The 19646-nt window shown below is 52.8% G+C and overlaps 1 protein-coding gene and 1 long non-coding RNA gene across 3 annotated transcripts; both read right to left on the reverse strand.

The window, feature by feature from the left end:
* Window positions 1–4403: 4403 nt before the first annotated feature.
* ZIC2 (Zic family member 2) lies at window positions 4404–9466 on the reverse strand. 2 transcript variants are annotated; one of them, XM_019443986.2, is made up of 3 exons: window positions 8052–9466; window positions 6085–6248; window positions 4404–5859 (listed from the first exon to the last, which is right to left on the reverse strand). In XM_019443986.2, the coding sequence occupies exons 1-3, from the start codon at window positions 9121–9123 to the stop codon at window positions 5500–5502; spliced, it is 1596 nt and encodes a 531-aa protein (XP_019299531.2). In that variant the 5' UTR covers window positions 9124–9466; the 3' UTR covers window positions 4404–5499. The 2 variants fall into 2 exon arrangements, with proteins under 2 accessions (XP_019299531.2, XP_019299532.1); XM_019443987.2 differs by having other exon boundaries at window positions 5742–5896.
* A 6764-nt stretch (window positions 9467–16230) lies between these two features.
* On the reverse strand, window positions 16231–19630 carry LOC109264114 (uncharacterized). The gene is made up of 2 exons (XR_002078582.2): window positions 19080–19630; window positions 16231–16748 (listed from the first exon to the last, which is right to left on the reverse strand). It is a non-coding gene; the product is annotated as an uncharacterized LOC109264114 (long non-coding RNA).
* Between the last annotated feature and the right edge of the window lie 16 nt (window positions 19631–19646).

Here is a 19646-nt window from a genome sequence, read left to right on the forward strand (position 1 = left end):
CTGGCCTATCACGTTACCAGGGAAATGGGGCTGAGCGATCCGCACTGTGTGCGGGGATCCCCCACCCAAACTGTCTCCGGCTGGTGGCTCGAGGTGCGAGCCTGGGAAATAAGGCCCAGAGAGCGGACTCTCAAAAAACCAAGTTGGATAGAGAGTTCTGGGCAGGCATGGCCCTTTTGGAGGGAGGCTATAGGGGTGGGGGGATCTGGGAAAAAATGGACGGGTGAGGGGAGCATCTCCTGCTGGGTCTTCTGTCCACACGTCCCCAATCTTTGCGACTCAGGTCCATCCCACGCACGTGAGCGGGTGCCTAGGGGGATGCCGAAGGAGGCAAGCATATGTGAGTGCGTGTGCGTGTGCGTGTGTGTGTTAAGGTGTGGAGAGATTGTGAGAGAGAATGTGTGCGTATGTGGGGGGTCTGTGTGCGCGCATGCTAGTGAATGCTGCGCCCTCAGCTCTGGCCTGGTGGCTGCGCAGAGCCTTATCCCGAATGACTGGGAGGCAGGATGCGGGATTCCATTCGGGACAAGGGCACGTTGCAGGTCTGCAGACGAAGCGAAGTGTCACCTCTTCAAAAGCTCGTCGAGCCCTGAAAACAAAAGGGAAACGTGCAAGGGCAACGAGGTGGCCCTAGCACGGACAGTTCTCGGACTGGGCCTGAGGGGTGGGGCGGGAGTGGGAGGACCCTAGCTCCGCGCGTCCTGCCCGCAATCTGGGCCGCCGCAGAGCAGGGGCGGAGCCGGGCGTGGACACTGCGGCCCCAGTCGCCCACAGCCTTGACCGTGAACTCGAACCCTCCGGCTGCCCTGGTTATGGTTTACAGAAGTTCTCGTTCGTAACACCCTGTTCAAACTGCCAAGGCTGCCTTTTCTTTCTCAGGAGCCCAGCGGGACGACCCGAGGGTTTATGCCCGATCACTCGATCCCTTCTGGATCTAGGTTCTTCCCTAAAATAGAACCCTTGCAACAATCTGTTGAGGGTTGGGGAGGGGGTTTAGCAAGGAGGGCGACACGGCTCCAGTCCTGTTCTAAGCTGCCAGTTAAAGATAGAAACCGTTCATTGTGGTCTGCTGGGGGTAGCAGTGGGCCCAGCAGCTCCAAGTTTCTGCGGAACCAGAGGGGTATCAGACTATATAATCAATCAATCCTCCAGTATTTATTGAACGTATATTTTGGATCCCGAGGGTCGCTTTCCGGGGTACGTGTCCGCTTAAGTAAAAACGCATTCAAGGGTTCAACCAAGTCTTGGTGGGATATTATTTTGAGCTCTTTCTTAGCTCTTGGACACAGGCCTAGCGCGCCCTTTGGGTGATTTTGGGGGCGTGATATAGGGGAGGGTAGGATCCCAGGCTCGAGTATTTGGTGGCCCCCGCGTATCCTACTAGAACACACCTCCCCCAGTCAGTCCTGCCTACCCGGACGGCGACCGATCACTTGGAAAACCCAGGCCTTCCCAGCCAACCCTGGAATGAGAAAGAACAGCGCGGTGTACAGGGAACCCCGAAACTCCGGTCCAGCCTGTGATCTGCCCTAGATTTCACTGTTTTGTGCGGAAAATACACCACTTGATACTGAAAACATCCGTCTGAAAAAAAAGAGAGAGAGAGAGAGAGAGAGACAAAGGAGGCAGGGGGTGGGGAGGAGGAGGAAAAGAGAAGGTGCCAGCAGAAAGGAAAGGGGCCAGGACCGCGGGCACCGGGTGTGCTGGGCCTGGGACCTGCTTCCTCTACTCGCGTCGTCCAGCCGGGCCTCGGCCTTAGTATAGCCTCCTCTTGCGCCCAGAACAGAATCAACCCGGCCTCTGCTCCAAGAGTGACCTCCTCCCCGCCTGACACTTGGGGGACTTCATTGAACAGGGAGAAGCTGATACCGATGCCAGTTATCATTGTGGTCATTAATAATGCAGTGAGGATCACGATAATTAATAATAATAATGATGGGCCTCCCGAGGGGGCTCCAGCTGCCTCCGGATAAAGCGACTCCCGCGTGAGGGAAGTTATTTGGTGGTGGATGGAGCCGAGAGCAAAGGCGCTCTGAAGTTCAAGTTGATGGCAGTGACCGGCAGAAACCGTCCTCAGGCGGAGGCAGTCGAGCCTCCCCGCGAGCAGGGAACCAGAGCTGCGTCTCTGGTTCCCTGATTCCCTGAAGGAAGCGAAGGTGGGCTCCAGTTCTGTAGTTCCGGAGTCCACGCGAGGGCAGGTTAGAATGCAGCTCTATTTACGCAACAGTGGGAGAGACGCACGCAACCCCCACCCCCAGGCCCAGGCGCCCGGTTGCGGCGCAGAATCTTGGGCCGCCAGCCTCCCTCGCGCTTTCTAGCATGAGCAATGCTGACACCTTTGACCACTTTGCCATCTTCCCCTCCCCCACCCTGTCTCCGGGATTCGAAGCGTGTTAGGGGAAGGCGGAGAGTGGGCCACACCACCGGCTGGGTGACTGGTGTGGACAAAGCGGTGGGCTTCAGGGGCCGCAGAGCTGGGAGCCATTTTGCGGGAAAGCTGCTCGCGTCCGCTCCTCATACCCCAGCGTGGACCAGGAAACCGCCCCCAGGCTGCGATCTTCCTCCTCCTCGCGCCAGGCGCCTTCTCATTTTTATTTCCTGCTGAAAACTAGGATCAGCTCCCCTGGACCTAAAGGGCCCAGCGGTAGCTCTCCGACATTGAGCGTGGAAAGCCAGCCAGCCCACTCAAGGCTGCGACAGCGTCTGCCTCTTCTTGACGTTGTCCCTCTTCTTCCCCCAAATGAGAAGAAACGCCCCAAGCCTTGAGCTGATACTAAAGTTACACACCTCCACGCCACTCTTCTCTTTAGATTGGGGAGGTGTCCCAAAGCCAATAATTTCCACCAAAAAAGGAAAAAAAGTTTAAAACATTTATGATATACCATTTCATTCTTGCCCAAGTTATGATAAATATTTCATCTGATTCCTTCGTCCCCTCCTCCGGGGGGGGGTGGGTTGAAAAACTAAAGGCTTTTCCTCACAGCTTATAATGTGTTCAATGAAATCTCCCAAGGATCAGTAACATATGCCAATTATTTTAATAATTTTCCTTAATATTATTAGGGGTTATAAATTTGACTTTAATAGGGGGTTGATTGCTTCAGGAGCTGGTGCTTGGGCAGTTCGTAGGTCCGCTGGGGAGGGCTAGCCTGGTGTCTGTCACCCTCTGGGACACACACACACACACACACACACCCAGGCTGGAGTCTTTCCCTCGGCATTGAATAGGTGGCCTCCAGGAGGTCAGAGTTGCCCTTCTCTCCAAACAGCCCTCTGGCCTAGCCTGACTGGCCCTGCAGCTCAGGCGACCATGGAAGGGAAGGATAGAAATAGCGGTTTCCGCGGAGACCTGGGTCTCCCCCGACAGAACCTGCTGGGCGATCCTAGGTAGGTGTGGAGGACTGAAGCCCGAATCTTCTCAGTACTGGGGGGGTGTGGGGGGTGTGGGGGCATAGTAAGGAAGAAATGGAGACATTTTCATGGCTCAGGGATTTCAAAATAATTTTAAGATTATTTCTACCCTTTGATGCCTGCTTATTCCTACCCCATTCCTACCCTTTGATTGTTAAAATTATTTTTGCCTTATTCCTTAGAGCACTGAGTTTGAAATCTGATAAATTCTTGCGCAGAAGATTAAAGCTGCAAACCTTATAGACAAACTGGTCCTCAATGCTCTGCCTCACTCACACCTGACCATTTTAGTCTTTACATCTTACTCTATTTTACTGAATTCTTGAAGAGATTCTCTTTTGTTTTGAGCCAAGGGTTTGTTATTCTCCTAAATTAAAGCATACTGTCACCTTCTTCCCTTGAACATCTTCCTTGTTGGTGTGCAGCAGCTCTGAGGATAAGCAGACTTTCTTGAGCAAGCTCTCTGAAATTCCAAGAAAACACTTTAGGTAGAAAAGGGCCCTTAAACTATAATCACCGGGCCAAGTTCAAAAACAAAGTACTCAGCTCAGTTTTAAATGTGCAATTAAAAATAACTGTACCTCAGCTTTTCAGAGGGAGGGAGAGGAAAGGGGGCAGGGAAGAGGGAAAACAAAGAATAAGGAAATGTTTAGTGCTCTTAAATCCAGTCCAAATAGCTGAAAGAAAGGCACTCCCTCAGATAATGGAGCCATTAGAAACTCTGAAGGTTCCAGCCACCAGTCCTCACAGGGCCCTTCCAAAAATTTAATTCACTCTCAGCTACAAACAAAGGACATAGAAAATAATTTTGAGACTTTCTGCCAAAGGGGCATTTTGGCCTGGTTCCTATGCATACATATACCTTCCTCCCTAGAAGGTAAGGTGGTTCCTCCCCTTCATTTAGGCAGCTGTTCCATACCCATGTCAACCCTCAGCTGCCCCCTTCCCCTTTTTCTTTAAGAACTCTGCTAGAAAAAAAAAAAGTATGTTCATGCAGTTTCAACACATTTTATTATATTTCTGTATGCATTACTCTCAAAACATATCACAAGAAATGATCAAACCACTTAAAACCTTCAAATAAAAAATCTGAAACAGTTTATGCCCACAATTGTACATATTTATAGTTAAGAAACATTCTTTATAAATATTGTTTCCTCTGTAGCAAGTTAATACCATAATTTAATTACAAATGGATAAATATGGTAACGGGTATTTACAGAAGGAAGGGTGTTATTACGGAAAAGCTAACGGCACAACGTTTATTTTCCCCCACAATCTTTCATACAGGAACTAACAAATTGAACTTGCAAAAGCACTAAAACATCACATGTAAACCCAGCTAACAGAAAAATACATTCACAAGCGTTGGTGGTGGTGGTGGTGTGTGTGTGCTGTGGATCAATGTGTTGAAGAAACAGAAGGGAGACTTTGGCACGGCTCGGTTTTTTCCAGTCTATAGTTGCATGAAGTTTACAATCAAGTTGCCTCATAAAAAGGAACACAATATTCAATACCACGATACAAAATAAACCATTTTCTTCCACATTACTTAAAAAGAAACCGGGTGAACTAAAAAGAGAAAAGAAAAAGCCCATCACTTGGGGAAGAGAAGGGAAGAAAGGCAGGGAGGAACGCAATCCGGAGAGTTACAAATGGACAAACTTCTATACACCAAGAAGCCATTAAAACCACCTTGGAGAAGGAAGGAGTTCGCTATGTACAGTTTGTCAGAAGACTGGGAAGTGGGTGAGAAGGAAAAGAGGGCATGGGGGGAAGGGAAGGGGGGTTTGGTTCAAGATTTTTATGGGTTTTTTTATTTTTTATTATTTTTTTAAAATTTCTTATTTTATGTTTTCAGCGGAGACTCCGGAAGGGATATTTTTGCTTTTCATGCCTAGATTATTTAAAAACAAAAACAAAAACAAAAACAAACTTTTAAAAATCCTTCTGCTGGTAAAATCATTTTCATCATCATAAAAATCAGATTCATAATTTTAACAACACATCACAGGGTGCCCTCAGCGCTCGCCACCGGGAGGGCTGCGCCAGGGCGGGGACCGGGAGAGGAAGAGAGGCCCCGGGCTCTCACACGTACCATTCATTGAAGTTGGAGGAGAGGCCGCTGTGGCCCCCGGCTGTCCCGCTGCCCCCGCCGCCGCTGCCGCCGCCGCCCCCGCCGCCCGCCCCGCCGCCGCCCCCGCCGCCGCTGCCTCCGCCGGAGCCGCCGCTCGCGCCGCCGCCGCCCGAACCTCCGCCCCGGTGCACCGCGGACACGGCCGCCGCCGCCGCCGCCGCCGCTGCCGCCGCCGCCGCCGCCGCCGGGGAGAGGTTAGAGCTGCTCTGGGGCTCGGCGCTGGGGGACACCAGCCCCGGGGGCGTGGACGACTCGTAGCCTGAGCTGGCGGCTGGGGAGGACTCGGAGCCCTGCGGAGAGGACTCATGGACCTGCAAGACAAAAGCCGGGAGGGGAGACCAAAGGGGACTGGGTGTGAGTGCAGCTGCTGTGGGGCCGGGCTCCCGGGGGAGAGCACCTCCAAGAAAGGCCCTCCCCGCCCGCCGGGGCCCCGGGGAACCCTGGCCTTCCCAGGCTGGCAGCGGTTGTCCGCGCCGGTTGGGAGCCGGCGCCGCGGGCCAGCGGCTTCACACTCCTCCCGGCCTCCCCGGTGGTACCTTCATGTGTTTCCGCAGCGAGCTGGGGTGCGTGTAGGACTTGTCGCACATCTTGCACAGATAGGGCTTATCGGAGGTGTGGACGTGCATGTGCTTCTTCCTGTCGCTGCTGTTGGCGAAGCGCCGGTCGCAGCCCTCGAACTCACACTGGAACGGCTTCTCCCCTGTGGATAGAAACAGGGGCGCTTGCTGCCCACACCCAGACCTTCCCGGAGCCCCCACCCACTCTGGAGGGAACAAGGCCGCTGCGAGAAGGAAAGAGGAACTGGAAGGGCCTGGGTCCCTTAGCCAGGTCGGATCGCCTCTGTAGCTGAAGATGAAATTAACTGCCTTCCCACCTGACAGTCCTGCTCATTTATGTCATATTTTAATTGTCTTCCAGACTAACACCCATTTCCTGAGATTTATAATGAATTTGGGGTAGCACCCCGTCCTGCCCACCTTTCTATAGGGCTCCTTGGATTCGCAGCCTCTAACAAATTGGTCTCGCCATGGAGAAGCTGTTATTATGACAAAATATTTAGGGCATTATCAAAATCACACAGGCTGCTGGGCTGCTGTCGGTTTGTCTCTGGGGCCAGTAGGCAATTACATTTGGAGTTGCTATGTTGTTTGGGGATGGGACTGTGGATCATAACTGAGCCAGTATTTTTCATCCAAAATTCTGCAAATTAAATTAACCATTCTTCTAGTCTCACTTCCAGTCATTTAAAAATAAGCCGGGGGGGGAAAAAAAGGTAAATATTAGAGATAAGACAACATCTAGCGATTGCATAGGCACAGGCTGGGCAGTGGGGGGTGGGGGCGTCAGCAAAGGCTTTCAAAATCTCCCTGTTTAATTTTCTGGCGGTCCCTGCATCCTGTTGCCAGAATTCCAAATGCTTGGAGTCATTTAGAGGTGTGAGAACTCAAACATCGTTCCTCTTGGAAAGGGGGCCATTTAACGTTAAATTCCATTAGCACCTAAATTGTTTTTTAAAGACATCCGCTCAGACACAGGACTCGAAAGCATTTCATGCAAATAAATTTCTCAAATTTTAAACCTTGTTAAAAGCTTGTCTCGCACCTCGGCTCCCTCCCTTCCCGGAAGAGAACAATAGGCCGCTGGCGCATCCCCACTTTGGAGTAAATATTGACGGGGGAAGTTGCTAAAACATTTGGCTTTCTTTTAGGAAATCGTCTGGCACGATTTTGGCTGGGACCTGGTCAGAGATGAATAATCTATGAGGCGAGAGGCGCGTTCTTTTGCAGCTCCCTCTTCTCACGCGATTGCCCCGCGGGGCCGCGCTGCCCCGGGGTTTTCTCTGACCGAGTTGTTGGTCCAAGTTTGGAATCGCAAACCCTCTGGTGCCCATCAGAGACTTTCACAAACTATTGCGAATCCACCGTAAAGCCCCGTGACCTACCCCTAAATAGGCTTTAAAAACACCTTTTTTTTTTTTTTTTTTTTTTTAAACAAGAAATGCTCTACAGTTTCGGCTCGCATCAGACTCATTTAATGGAAAAACAATCCCGGGAAGGACGTTTGGACCCGGAGTAAAAGAAGTGGGAAAACACACAAGCCACCCAACACAGACACACAGCCGGAGCAGAAAAGCACATCCAGACAAGCTGGCAAAATCCTCTCTAGGCTCGATTCCCGGGCGCCGAGTTGGAGAGCAGTTTTATTTTGTGCGTTCTATCTAGAACGGAAATTATTAACCAAGGCTGAGCAAATGAAGCAACTGCATCACCCAAAACATATATTTGATGTTACACTGATCACTTAAAACTCAGTTTCCGTACATGGAAAAACCCAGCCCGATACTATTCTTTCATTCCAACAAAAACAAGCCGCTGGCTGTCTCCCGTACACAAAAACACCTCCCATCCGAGAGCAGGGGCTGGCGGTCGGCGCGTTTCCCCCAGCCAACCAACCACAGCCTCTCTCCTCTCCGCGCCCCATCCCTGTCCCGGCCCGCAGTTACCTGTGTGGGTCCTTTTGTGGATCTTGAGGTTCTCGGAGCGCGCGAAGACCTTGCCGCAGCCCGGGAAGGGGCAGGGGAAGGGTTTCTCGCCTGTGTGCACGCGGATGTGGTTGACCAGTTTGTATTTGGCCTTGAAGGGTTTGCCCTCGCGCGGACACTCCTCCCAGAAGCAGACGTGGTTGCTCTGTTCCGGGCCGCCGACGTGCTCCACGGAAACGTGGGTCACCAGCTCGTGCATGGTGCTGAAAGTTTTGTTGCAGCTCTTCTTGGGGTTGCTCAGCTGCTCCGGGTCGATCCACTTGCAGATGAGCTCCTGCTTGATGCACTGCTGCCGCATGTAGCGGAAAAAGGCACCAGGGTGGTGGTGGTGGTGGTGGTGATGGGCCGCGGCCGCTGCCATGTTCATACCCATGTTCATATTCATGGGGCCGTACTGGTTGTGGAGCTGCGCCGCTGAGTAGGGGTCGGTCCGCGGGCTGGCCACCTGGCGGTACTGCTCCGAGCGCCCGAATACCTCGCCCGGCAGCCCCAGGCGCATCTGCCCGTTGAGCACATTCTGAGAGCCGTGCGGCCCGTGCTGCTCCGGGAGGCCAGGGAAGAGGAGGTGACCCTGCGCGTCCGAGTGCGCATGGTGCAGGCCGCCGGCTCCTGGCCCAAACAGCCCATGCTGTCCGCCGCCCGGCGCCGAGTCCCCGAAGCCGCGGCTGCGGAACAGGAAGTCCCGGGTGGAGTTGAAAGGCGGCCCAGAGTAGGAGCCGACGTGCGCTGCATGGGGCCCGAGCGCGGCGGCGGCGGCGGCAGCCGCGGCAGAGCCGGGGTAGGCGCCGGGGCCCTGCGACGTGAACGCCGAACTCTGGCCGGGGGACAGCTCGTGCGCGCCTGGGTTGAGCTTGAAGGCGCCCATGTGCGCGGCCGCCGAGTCCACGAAGCCGTTCTGCGCCGCGGCCAGGCTCAGTTCGCGGTCCTGCATCTCGGCAGCAGCCGCCGCCGCCGCCGCGGCCGAATGGTGATGGTGGCGCGCGAAGCTACCCACCCCGATGGCCGGGAACTGCGGCCCCGCGTCCAGGAGCATGGCCAGCGCGCCCACCCGCCCCGCCGGCCCCGGCGAGCCCCGCGCCTCCTCCGCTCCCACTCCCGCCCCGCGCGCTGTGCGTCCAGCGGCCGCCCGGCTCCGAGCGCAGGCGGCGGTGGTGGTGGCGGCTTCAGCCCCGGGAGCCGCGCTCCTGCGCCCGCCGCCTCCGCCGCCGCCGCCGCCTGGATCTGCCTCCGGCGGCCGGGCGCGGAGCGAAGGCGCGGAGAGGAAGAGGAGGAGGAGGCGGCGGCGGAGGAGGCGCGGGAGGAGGAGGAGGAGGAGGTGGAGGAGGAGAAGAGTCCAAAGCCAGGCGGAGAACCAAAGTGTATTAAAGGAGCTGCGGCGGGGGCGGGCGGGCAGGGCAGGGGAGGGCGGGCGGGAGGAGGGAGCGGGAGGGAGGTGTGGGGAGCTCAGCGGAGAGGGGGGCCAACGGGGGGCGAGCGCAGCGCCGAGGCCCCCACCCCTGCGCGCACCCGCGCGCGCACGCACACACTCACTCGCTCACCAGCCCCGCGGACCCGGGGCCCGGCAGCACCAAGCGGCGCCGGCAGAATGAAATCACAGCAGCGGCGGGGCCACGGTGCCCGAGCGCGGCGGCTGTGCAACGGGACAGGCAGGAGGGCGAGGAGGGGACGGAGGCGAGCTCTGCGCTCCGCGCCCCGGCCCGGCGCGCCCGCGGCTCCACCTGACCGCGGCGGGGGCACAAGGGCGGCGGGCGGAGGCCGGGCGCCCGCTCCGCAGCGCGCTCGGTCGGCCGCTCCCTCCCCCGCGGACCTACTCGCGCCGCCCCGTGCGCGGCGGGTATTGTTCGGAGCCGCGGCCGAGGTGTTTAGCCCTCCTCGTCCTCCGCGCTTGGCATTGGCTGCGCCTCGCGTAGTAAACTTGCAGCAGCCACGAATTCCCCCAGATGAAGGAAGCGGCCGCGCCGCTCCCTCTTTCTTTAAGTTGTGCGGGAGGAGGAGGAGGGGGAGGAGGAGAGATTGGGGCTGTGGGAGGGGAGAAGGCTAGCAGAGGGAGGGGAGGAGGGGAGGCTAGGCTGAAAAACAATAACAACAATAAAAAAGTGATCTCTAGCTCGCTCGCTCCCTCTCGCCGGTCGGTTCGGGGCGCTGGACCCGGAGCCGGCAGCCGCACTCCTGAGGACCCACCGGTGTCCGAGACCCGAGCAAGTGCGAAGAGGCCAAATCAGGTCCCCCCTTTTCTGCTGCGGTGGGCTTCGTTCGCCACCACCTCCACCTCTGTTTATTTCGGTGGGCGCTACAGACGCCGCCGCAAACCTTTTTTTTTTTTTTTTTTTTAATTTTTTGTCTCCTCCTTTTCCTCTCCCCTCCCCCGCCTCGCCCCCACGTCTCCCGCCCCGGCCTCCCTCCCTCTCCCCCTCTCTCCCTCTCTCCCTCCCGCTCCAGGCCGGGACTCCCGATCACACCGCCCCTTTAACGGCGGCTCCCGCCCCGCCCGCCCTTCCGTCGCGGCCATTGGCCGCCGAGGCCCCGTCAATCCGGTGCCCCCGCCCCGCGGCTGATCCGACACTCCTCCCCCGCTCTCCCGAAGCTCCCCGCTGCCCCCGCAGCCGCGGATCCCGCGGATCTTCCCAGCCAGCCCGGCCTGCCAGCCTACGGCTCCTCGCCTGAGCGTCCGGCGCCGCGGCTAATGTTCGCGGCTGGCCGCTGCGCTCCCCGGAGCCAGGAGGCCGGCGTAGCGCTGGCCTGGGCCGCGGGGTCACTGTGCCCTTGGCCGGGTTCGGAGGACACAGCACCCTGCACTCGCGCCCTTCTGCAGAGGCCACCGACTCCCCGGGGACCCGAGCCACTCCTGACGGGCACCGAGAGCGGGCAGTCGTGGTCGCTCGAGAACTTGGCTAGCAACCGGGTTCGCCGGGCGAGAGGTTTCCACGCGCCGGGACTCTACAGGCCCTGGGCCCCGTCGGGAGCGCGCGGTGGGGAGCGTTCCGGGAACCGGTCCCCTGATCGGTTGGCACGCTCTCTATCTTATCCCCCCACCCCCTTTTTTAAAAAAACTTACTCAGTGGTATTGAAAACACAGGTGCTGGATGGTGGGCCCAGGTAAAACCAGACTTGCCCGTTCCTTCTGGTCTCTGGACACTCACCCAGGCACCCTCCTCCCAGGCTGTGGCCCCCACCCCCAGCTCGGCGCGCTCTGCTCCCCCCGCCGCTCGCGTCCCGCTCCGATTACAGCAGTAAACACTGGGCAGCGGCCCCCGGGAGGGAGGGGGTTGATTGGAAGTCGTTTAAAGACAGTGTTATCCTCGGGGTGGATGCCCAGATGCCCCAGCCGCTGCCACCGTGGGGTGGGAAGTATGGGGCCGGCGGAGGCGCGCGGCCAGGCAAGGCTCTAGCTGGAGTTTGACCGAGGGTCAGGCTCAGGGCCTCCAGAGAAGAAACCTCCAGACCGGTAGGGCTTAAACCTGCTAGAAGATATTAATCACTGCTTCTCCAGGAGCGGGGAATGCCTCCGCACCTTCGGGCGATGGCGGGGCTGGGTGGCTGCTCCCTTCGCTGCGCCAGGCCTTCCTCGCGGCTCTGGGGCTACAACCGCCCCCCTCTCCCGGCCTCCCACCCCGGCTCCTGGTTGGCCGTTGGGGACATTTCCTATCCCGCTGCGGAAAGCTTGTGCTCCCAGAGGTAACGGGAGAGGGTTACCGCGGGCCCGGAGGCTGCAGAGGTGTGAATGAAAGGCCTGAAGCCAGAGCCTTCCTTCGCCTAGCTGGCTCCGAGAACTGCTTTTATTTACAAGTCTATGGGAGTTGAAATAAAATTCAAGTAAGAGAAAATAATACGCATTTAAAATGTTCATGTTGAAGTGAATCAACAAAAACGTGGGAAGACAACTCTTGCTCGCTATTGCTGGACGAACCCGGGCTTTCTATCGCCGGCACAGGCAGCCTCTCCTGGCTTAAGCGGGTCTCTGCAGGTCAGAGCTGGCCGCAGCCCCTTGCTTAAGGTGCCCTGTGCCATCCCGCTGCCCACCCCTCATTGCGGTTGGAGGGTGGCAAGAAGGAAGGAGTCTGGGTCTTCTTGTCTGAAAGCCCGAGATTTTGTCTGGAAGCTGGAGATTCTCGCCTTACCTGAAAGGAGGAAATGTTTCTCACTTCCACACACCTCTCTCTCTGTTGGGGGTTGGGGGTGTGGGCCGCAAATACCAACCCCCTAAGCAGAAAGGGCATTGAGAGAGACATAGAGACAGAAAGAGAGAGAAAGAGAGAGAGAGAGAGGAGAGAGAAAATCTCCAGGGAGAAAAGGCTGCCTTGCTACATTGAATCAATAAAAAAATTGCCCAGTGCACAGCCTTGCACACTTGTTTACTTTATTCATCAATTTATATGGGGGGTAGGAGTGAGGGAGAATATTGGAAAAGCTTACTCCAAAAATATTTACAAAATAAAATATTTTCTTAGAGATTGGGCATGAGAATTGCAGTCCTGCACATCTAAAAACCTCCCTTCCCTCCTTTTCTCCAGCCATCAGACTTCAAGTTTTCCTCCTTTCCCACTTTCTCGCCTCCTCCCCACTCCTCGGTCCCTCTCCTCATTGCCCCATTCTCTACCTTCGTTTTGATTCCCTTTTTGCAGCGCCTGCGGTTCGGGCTGGCGCGGCTGGGCGCTGGCTCTCGGTAAATTCCGGGGGCCGCGTGCAACCGGGTGGTGGGGCAGACTCCTTAATTCCCGCCGGAGAGCCCGCGGGCTGGGCCCTCCTGACTATTCTTTCCCGGCTCCAATTCTCTCTCTGCAGGACACAGAGGAGCGGAGCCAAGTTCAAAGTCATGTCGCCATACCCTCTTAGAAGTGCTTTATTTCTCTACAAACCGCAAAGCCCCTTTCCCTCATAACACACTATTCTTTTATTATTATTATTATTATTATTCTTTTTTTTTAAGGAAGAAAAAGAAGAGCAAGAAAGCAAGGGGGGAAAAAAACTTCAAAGGCTTTCAGAGTCATTGCCTCAAAAGTAGATTTGGGTTCCTTGGCGGAAGGGAAAAAAGCGGCTAGGCTGCGTTCTGTACCTTGTAAGTGATCAGTTTTTCAACAGGTTTCAGGAAGGGCCCGCCTTGGCTGTGTCAGACCCCCGGGATCCACAACTGTTTCCATCGGGCAAACATGTTCCCCGTTTGTAAGTTCTCCAAAATTGTTCTTTGACGATCTCATCGTTCCCCCCCCCACCCCCCCGCGGGGTGGGTGCCTGGGGCTGGACAGAGTTGGGGCTTTGCTTCATGTGGATGGTCCCGGACAGCCGGCCCATGGAGGGTCTGGCGTCCATTCTCCCCTGCCATAGAGAATTTGTCTTCAAAAACGGCAAATCCCATCAAACACCCGGGCACTCATTCGCTGAGCACCTCGTTGTGGTTTGTGGGCCTCTGTGAACGGTTGACTGACTTCTTTTGTAGCATGACCAGTATTTTGTGTGCACACATACATAAAAACAATGTGTATGTACACAATACAACATACTCACACTCACACACACACACACACACACACACACACACACACACAGGTATATCTTGCCAGCCAGGAGAAGCCAAAAACAAACAAGCAAACAAAACTGACCTTTAAATTGGAAAACATAAATACTCCATGTCCATACCATTCAAAATTTTAATTTCCTCTTAAGGAAAGGGGTGGGAAGGGGGTAAAGATGAGAGAAACAAATGTGGAATCAGCTGTCTATATACACCAGGCCAAAAAAAAAAAAAAGAGGATTTTAGCAGCATCCTCAGTATCACAGACTCATAAATTCAACAAGATCATCAACAGGATATTAAGTTGCAGGGCACCTTTGATTCAGTCCTCTCAGACACTCCTGGGCTGGGCGACCCCTGACCCATGAAGGACCACATGTGTGGTGGGGGAGCCCCCTCTGTGAAACCCACCTAGAACAAAAGTTCTTTGTCAGAGCTTCAGAGAAGTGTAATGTAAAAAGAGAGAGAGAGAGAGAGAGAGAGAGAGAGAGAGAGAGAGAGAGAATCTGCAATGTGAAAGAAGGGGAAATCATGAAAATCTCAGCCAATGTTGTAACTTTTAAATACCATTTTTTAAGAAGGGGGAGGTTGAGTGGAGGTGGGGAGGTACCATAGGATAAGGCCCTCTCCAGTCTGCTAAAGGAACTTCTTTCTACAGTTAAAATTTACTGTTCTGTAACTGGGCTTATAAAAACTCTCTATATAAAATATATGTTCCCTGGCAGTTTAGTGATAGGGATGCAAATGTTTGTCTATTTGTCATTAGGGACTCAGAAAGAAAAAAAAAAGTCGCCATTTCTATCTGACAGTCGTTGTGGTTTTGCAAAAGGAAGAGAACTAATTGTCCTGACTTTGTCCCCTCTTTCCTGATGGGAGGTGTTTCTACTGCAAAACAAAGCAAAAGAAAAACACACCCCAAACAGGAGGCATTAGTGTACATGAATGTGTTTAATTATTTTGAGGACCGTTATCCTTGGGGCTCCCAAATGAACCACATCCAGGGAGGCTGAATACTGGTGACAGGAGAGCAGTTTTCCAATAAACTGCAGTATTATTGCAATAGACTTTGTAATACAATTTATGCTGTCATTCATAAATAACAATGCCATATGTCAACCATATTGCTTACACAAGTAAATCCGTCAACGTGTCAGTATTTGATTTGCCTCCATGGCTTCTTCAAATATTGAAGTATAGGTATTGGAAGGGGTGTGGAATGGCAGAAAGTGCCCACAAAATCTGAGATTAAAAAGAAACCCCACACAACCTCTGCCTCTCCTTTACCTCTCATCCAAAAACATCCTGAAAGATAAAGAATGAAGGGGGGGGGGGAGAAGCACATCTGGGATCCAATATAAATAAATATTGGGTGGTTATATGGACTGTGAACACATAAGAGAGTTTTGTGGTTCCTGCTTTGACCTTCTAAGTGTATTTTAAAGCACAACAATTAGTCATTTCCCAAGAAATTACCAATCCTAATGGTCATATGTGGGTCAAAGGCCATTCTCCTACAACCCCCATCTCTGAGGGTAAAAATGATTGATAACCAAATGAGAATATTTGATGACAGGCCAATTTTACTCAAGTTATTTTTTAGTAATGGGGAAGTAAAGAGAGCCATAATTTCTGAAGGGCTTTTAAGCACCAAGGTCAGGTAGACATGGGATGGGTCCCATTCTTGACTATCCAAAATAAACAACCCCCAAATCCAACGTTTCAGTCACGCCTACAAAGTCCCAATCTTGTGCCCTAAAAAAAAAAAAAAAAAAAAAAAAAGAATTCTCATCATTAAGCCCATGTACATGGAACAGGGATCATAAACTTTAGCAAGAAGCACATTTTTAGGTTACTCTTAGCCCGGCTGGTAACCGTGAAGCCTGAGGAATCAGGGTGAGCTCAGAAGGGCGGGAAGGAGAGGCAACCTTGGGAGGGACGCTCAGAGGGCTGAAAATTGCCCAGCTCTTGGGAGCACCCAACCCCCCAGGGCTGGCTGGCAGCTCACACGGGGTTAGATCTGGAGTGGTGAAGGCGGAAGTGTGGGGATCTGGTACCTGCCCAGTGCAAGCCAAGCTTGGGGCCGAGAGAGGTGGCAGGGTACCTCACTGCCTAGACGCCTAGCCAGCCTGATTTGAGAAAAGCCTTGAACCCAAAGTCCTCATCACTTCGGGCATGACAAAGCTCAATGAAAAGGAACCTTTGTGGGTCCCTTTGCCCACCTTGCGCGGGCTTTAGAGAAGTCTGAGTGTACTCCTTCTCCACTTCCTTCAGTATCTGCTGGCGTAACCCTCCTCCTCCCGGTTGAGCACCTACTGGCGCCCTTGGGCTGGGCTCCAAAAGTGTTCTGAACCCCGGAGTAACTCGGGGCACCCTGTTCACCCTTGAACCTGGCTCTGGTGCGGCCCAAATGGCACTAGGCGCTCCAAACCCGGCGGGCACCCTGTCCTTCAGCAAGGAGGACTTCCTCGCTGAAACCACGCGGGGCTGGCGAGCGGTAAAGCAATTGCAAGGGCAATGAAAGGCTACTCGGTGGGTCCCCCAGATCCTTTCTTGTCCACCTCACCGTCCCTAGCTTTCCCCCTCCCCCCGCCTGCAGAAACAATCAAACAAAGGCTCAAAAGCCAGGAAATGTCCAATTCACTTCCTTTAAGTTTATTAATCGCCCACACCCATCACAAGGAAACTTGGCTGTGCTCAGTGACGAACGGAGAGCGCCGGGGAGCCTCAGTCACAGCCCCCCTCCCCCTTTTGCGCAGCGGGTAGCCATAAGCGCCAGCCTAGGCATCTTCGCGACCGGGTCCTATTGCCTCAAGGCAGCTGAGCGCGGCGGTGCTGCCGGGTTCGGGCCAGCTCGGCATTTTCTGTACCTCCTCAGCCTCCTCATGCCTTTGTTTGGCTCTGGGAGAAGGTTGGGATTCGGGGTGCAACAGGGGAAGTCTGAAAATCGATGCTCCCCAGGAGCACCTGTTGACCCCAGAAAGGGCATTTCCATAGATGGCCACGTTGCTGCTGTCTCCATACAAGCATCTCCACTGCAAAAGCGCAGACAAGGGCATGAGTTTTAGAGTCGGCCCTGACAACCATCACCACCGCAGAAATATGGGGCTGAATCCACCGACGGAAACTGGCATAACGACTTCTATACCCCCCTGTTTAAAACAAAACACAACAACACCATTATTATTATTTTCTTCAGCGCCCTAGAAATTGCTGGTGTTTATTTAGGAAGTGTTACACAGTTATTGGGTCCTTAGAAACTCGGGAGGTTTAAGGGGGGTTGATTTGGCTCCCAAACGGCTTGAAAAAGAAACAGCGCACCTGGGGTCAGGCGGGTCATCACAATAACAAAAAGCGCGTCTACAAAATAAAAAGCTCTTTTATAAAGAAAGGCAATCCGGGAAATCCACTGTGAGCCTTCCTGGTGACCATCTAGCTAGGCCTATTCTCAGGTTTAATTGGCAGGCAGTTTATTGGCGCCTTATTGGTGTTGATTGAAATTTTGCTCCCAGTTCTTTCTTTTAAGAATTAGCATCTCAAGTCGATTTACCTGAGTCAATTATCTTTTTAGCGTCTGGGTTTGGCCATAAATTTGCAAATATTCATTAAGCGTACTTAAATATCTTTCTTTCTAATCATCATCCAAATCTCTATTATTTCCTAAGAAAGTCTTTTCTTTTTTAAGGCTTCCATAAAAAGAAATTGATCAGGGAGCTATATTTGAATTAAGACATATTAAATCGATGACAGATACATATCATGCTGTGTTTAACAAGAGTTGTACAAGGAGGCGGGTTCCAGATTCCGCACGGCTCTGCTGCACCATTATTCACATTTTTACAGCCTTTCCTTCATGCCTTCACCCATTAAACCATTAAATTTCAGCAATTCAATAAAACAAAGCAGTTATAATTTTGAGGAAAAGCTATTTTGAAGGGGGTGGAGGTACTCATTTTATTGCACAATAAAAATGCTCAATAGTCCATATTAAAAGGTAGGTTGTGCTTATTTTCTTCTTTCTTTATTCGTTCATTTTTTGGTTTGTTTTTACTTATAACCTGCAGGACTGAATGCAATGCTGCCATTATGGAAGTAGTGATGCTCATTGCCAAGAAATTCAAATAAAGGAAACTCATTTGAAATGTCCTGAGAATGGGTTAAGACAGTAGTGACAATTCCAAATATGATGCTTTCCCCATTACCCATCCACAGAGATGGCAGTCCGTTCTCCACTTTTGCCTGGTTGGCTTAAGACGTTTTGAGTCTTTGAAAGGAAAATTGTGAAAGGACTCATCCTCTCCAAACGCAGATGCGGATTTTTGTCGCTGTTGTTTATTAATTTTTTTCATTGTGTTTGCACTCATGCCTTTCTTATTTCCCCGTATTTGAACTTCATTGAAGCCGAAAGAAAAAAAACTATTTGAAATTTGATTGTAGTGTTTTCTTTGTTTGCTTGTCAGTTTTCTAAGAGGAATGACATTCCCAAGGCTTACAGTGAGGTTGCCTGTTAAACATTGCTCACACCGATGTAAATGGGGCCATCGAATCAGTTCTTTTGAAAATATTTCTTACAACTTCCCCGGACCATCTCTCGGGACCATTAAGATGATGTCTTTATGCAGTCTATTTTTACTTGGACTGCAAATGAATCAAGCTGGTAACTTGTTTTTTGTACCTCCCCCCAAGAAAAAAATTCACATTTTAGTCAATAACACTTTTTTTAAAAACAATTTTATGCAAGGCAACAAAATAAAAATTAAAAACCCTGACTTCAATTTTTGAACACCTTGGAACATCACAAAATCTTAAGATGCTTTCTTTTTAAGAGCTGACGTGACACTTTTGGGCAGCAATAACCCTGAAATTTGGGGATGCCACATTTCTCTACTCCCCCCAAAATGATGCAGGAACCTATCTCTTTTTGTCAAGTGATTTGATAACAAATCCTTTGAAAAGGATGGGACTCGCTCCCCCCCCCCCCCCCCCTTAAGGCCAGTTTACAGTTTTCAAATAAGACATCTCGCCTCCTAGGTCAGTATATTAGAAAACAATGACAAGGTAAGAGATTATTCTAATAGTAAATACATAGCAAAAGTATTGCTTGATTTTAAAATATTCATTTTATTGGATCAGTTTTAATTTATGGCCCTTTCAAAGAAACTGAGGCGCACATAAGGAGTACTCTCTGGGCCGAAAAGAGGAATTCTGCGTGAAGGATATTGTTTATTTAGCCGCTTCCCTCTGGAGAGCTGCTGTTTGGCCTGCCCTGCCACTGTATCTCAGAAAGTCAAAAGTTAGAATCGCTGCCGGGTGTTGCCTCACCCCCACCCCCGTACATCTAATTGGAACTGGCAGATCTAGAACTGACGATCAGTGAGATTACACTTCAAGCTAACTCCTTTGAACCACGTTGAAAAGGACTGCATGAGCTAAGAAGTCGAGGTAAACGGTTCCTTTTCGGGAAAGATTTATTTTGACTTCACCTGGTGTCTTGCGGAGCCAAATCACTTAAGTTGTTTTGCAACCAATAAGACTTTAATATCTTCCCTCATTCTGCGCTCTACTTGAGCGCCCGGCAGACTGGATGTCCTTCCCAAATAAGAAGTTTCTAGCATCACCTCTACAAGTATGACGACCGGCACACGGTTCACCTTCCTCTTCCGGAGAGCAGCCCAGGGCTCTTCCAACGGAGGAGGTAGAAAGTGTTTGGATGCTGCTGGGGGAGTCGCTGCGTGCGGTCAGGCGGAGGTTTTTGAAGTTGGGGGCTCTCCCCCAACCCCCTTTGTCCCGGGGTGGGGGGGGGGGTGGTCCTCAGCCCTTACCCACCCTGCGCCCTGCGGCCGCGTGCCGGCGCACGCTCTCCGAAAGGCGCGTCATGGGAACGCTGGGCGCTGCGCGCGCAGGCCCGGCACAAACTTTCTGCAAGTGCAACTTGGGCATCCCCTGGAAGGCGGGGACGTAGGGCTCCAGGGGAGGAGGGGGCGCGAAGCGAAAGCGAAGGATGCTGCGAGCACGGGGGCGGATCCCCGCTGGGCCGAGGGCCTGAATGG

Source organism: Panthera pardus, unplaced genomic scaffold, assembly GCF_024362965.1.
Source record: "Panthera pardus isolate Hobbes unplaced genomic scaffold, ASM2436296v1 HiC_scaffold_1, whole genome shotgun sequence".
NCBI classification, from domain to species: Eukaryota; Metazoa; Chordata; class Mammalia; order Carnivora; family Felidae; genus Panthera; species Panthera pardus.

Coding starts and splice junctions, on each gene's coding strand:
- ZIC2 (XM_019443986.2), bottom strand. CDS start 9,123: ATGCTCCTGGACGCGGGGCCGCAGTTCCCGGCCATCGGGGTGGGTAGC. Junction 6,249..8,051: donor CCACAAAAGGACCCACACAG/GTAACTGCGGGC, acceptor TTCTATCCACAG/GGGAGAAGCCGTTCCAGTGT. Junction 5,860..6,084: donor CGCTGCGGAAACACATGAAG/GTACCACCGGGG, acceptor TTTGTCTTGCAG/GTCCATGAGTCCTCTCCGCA.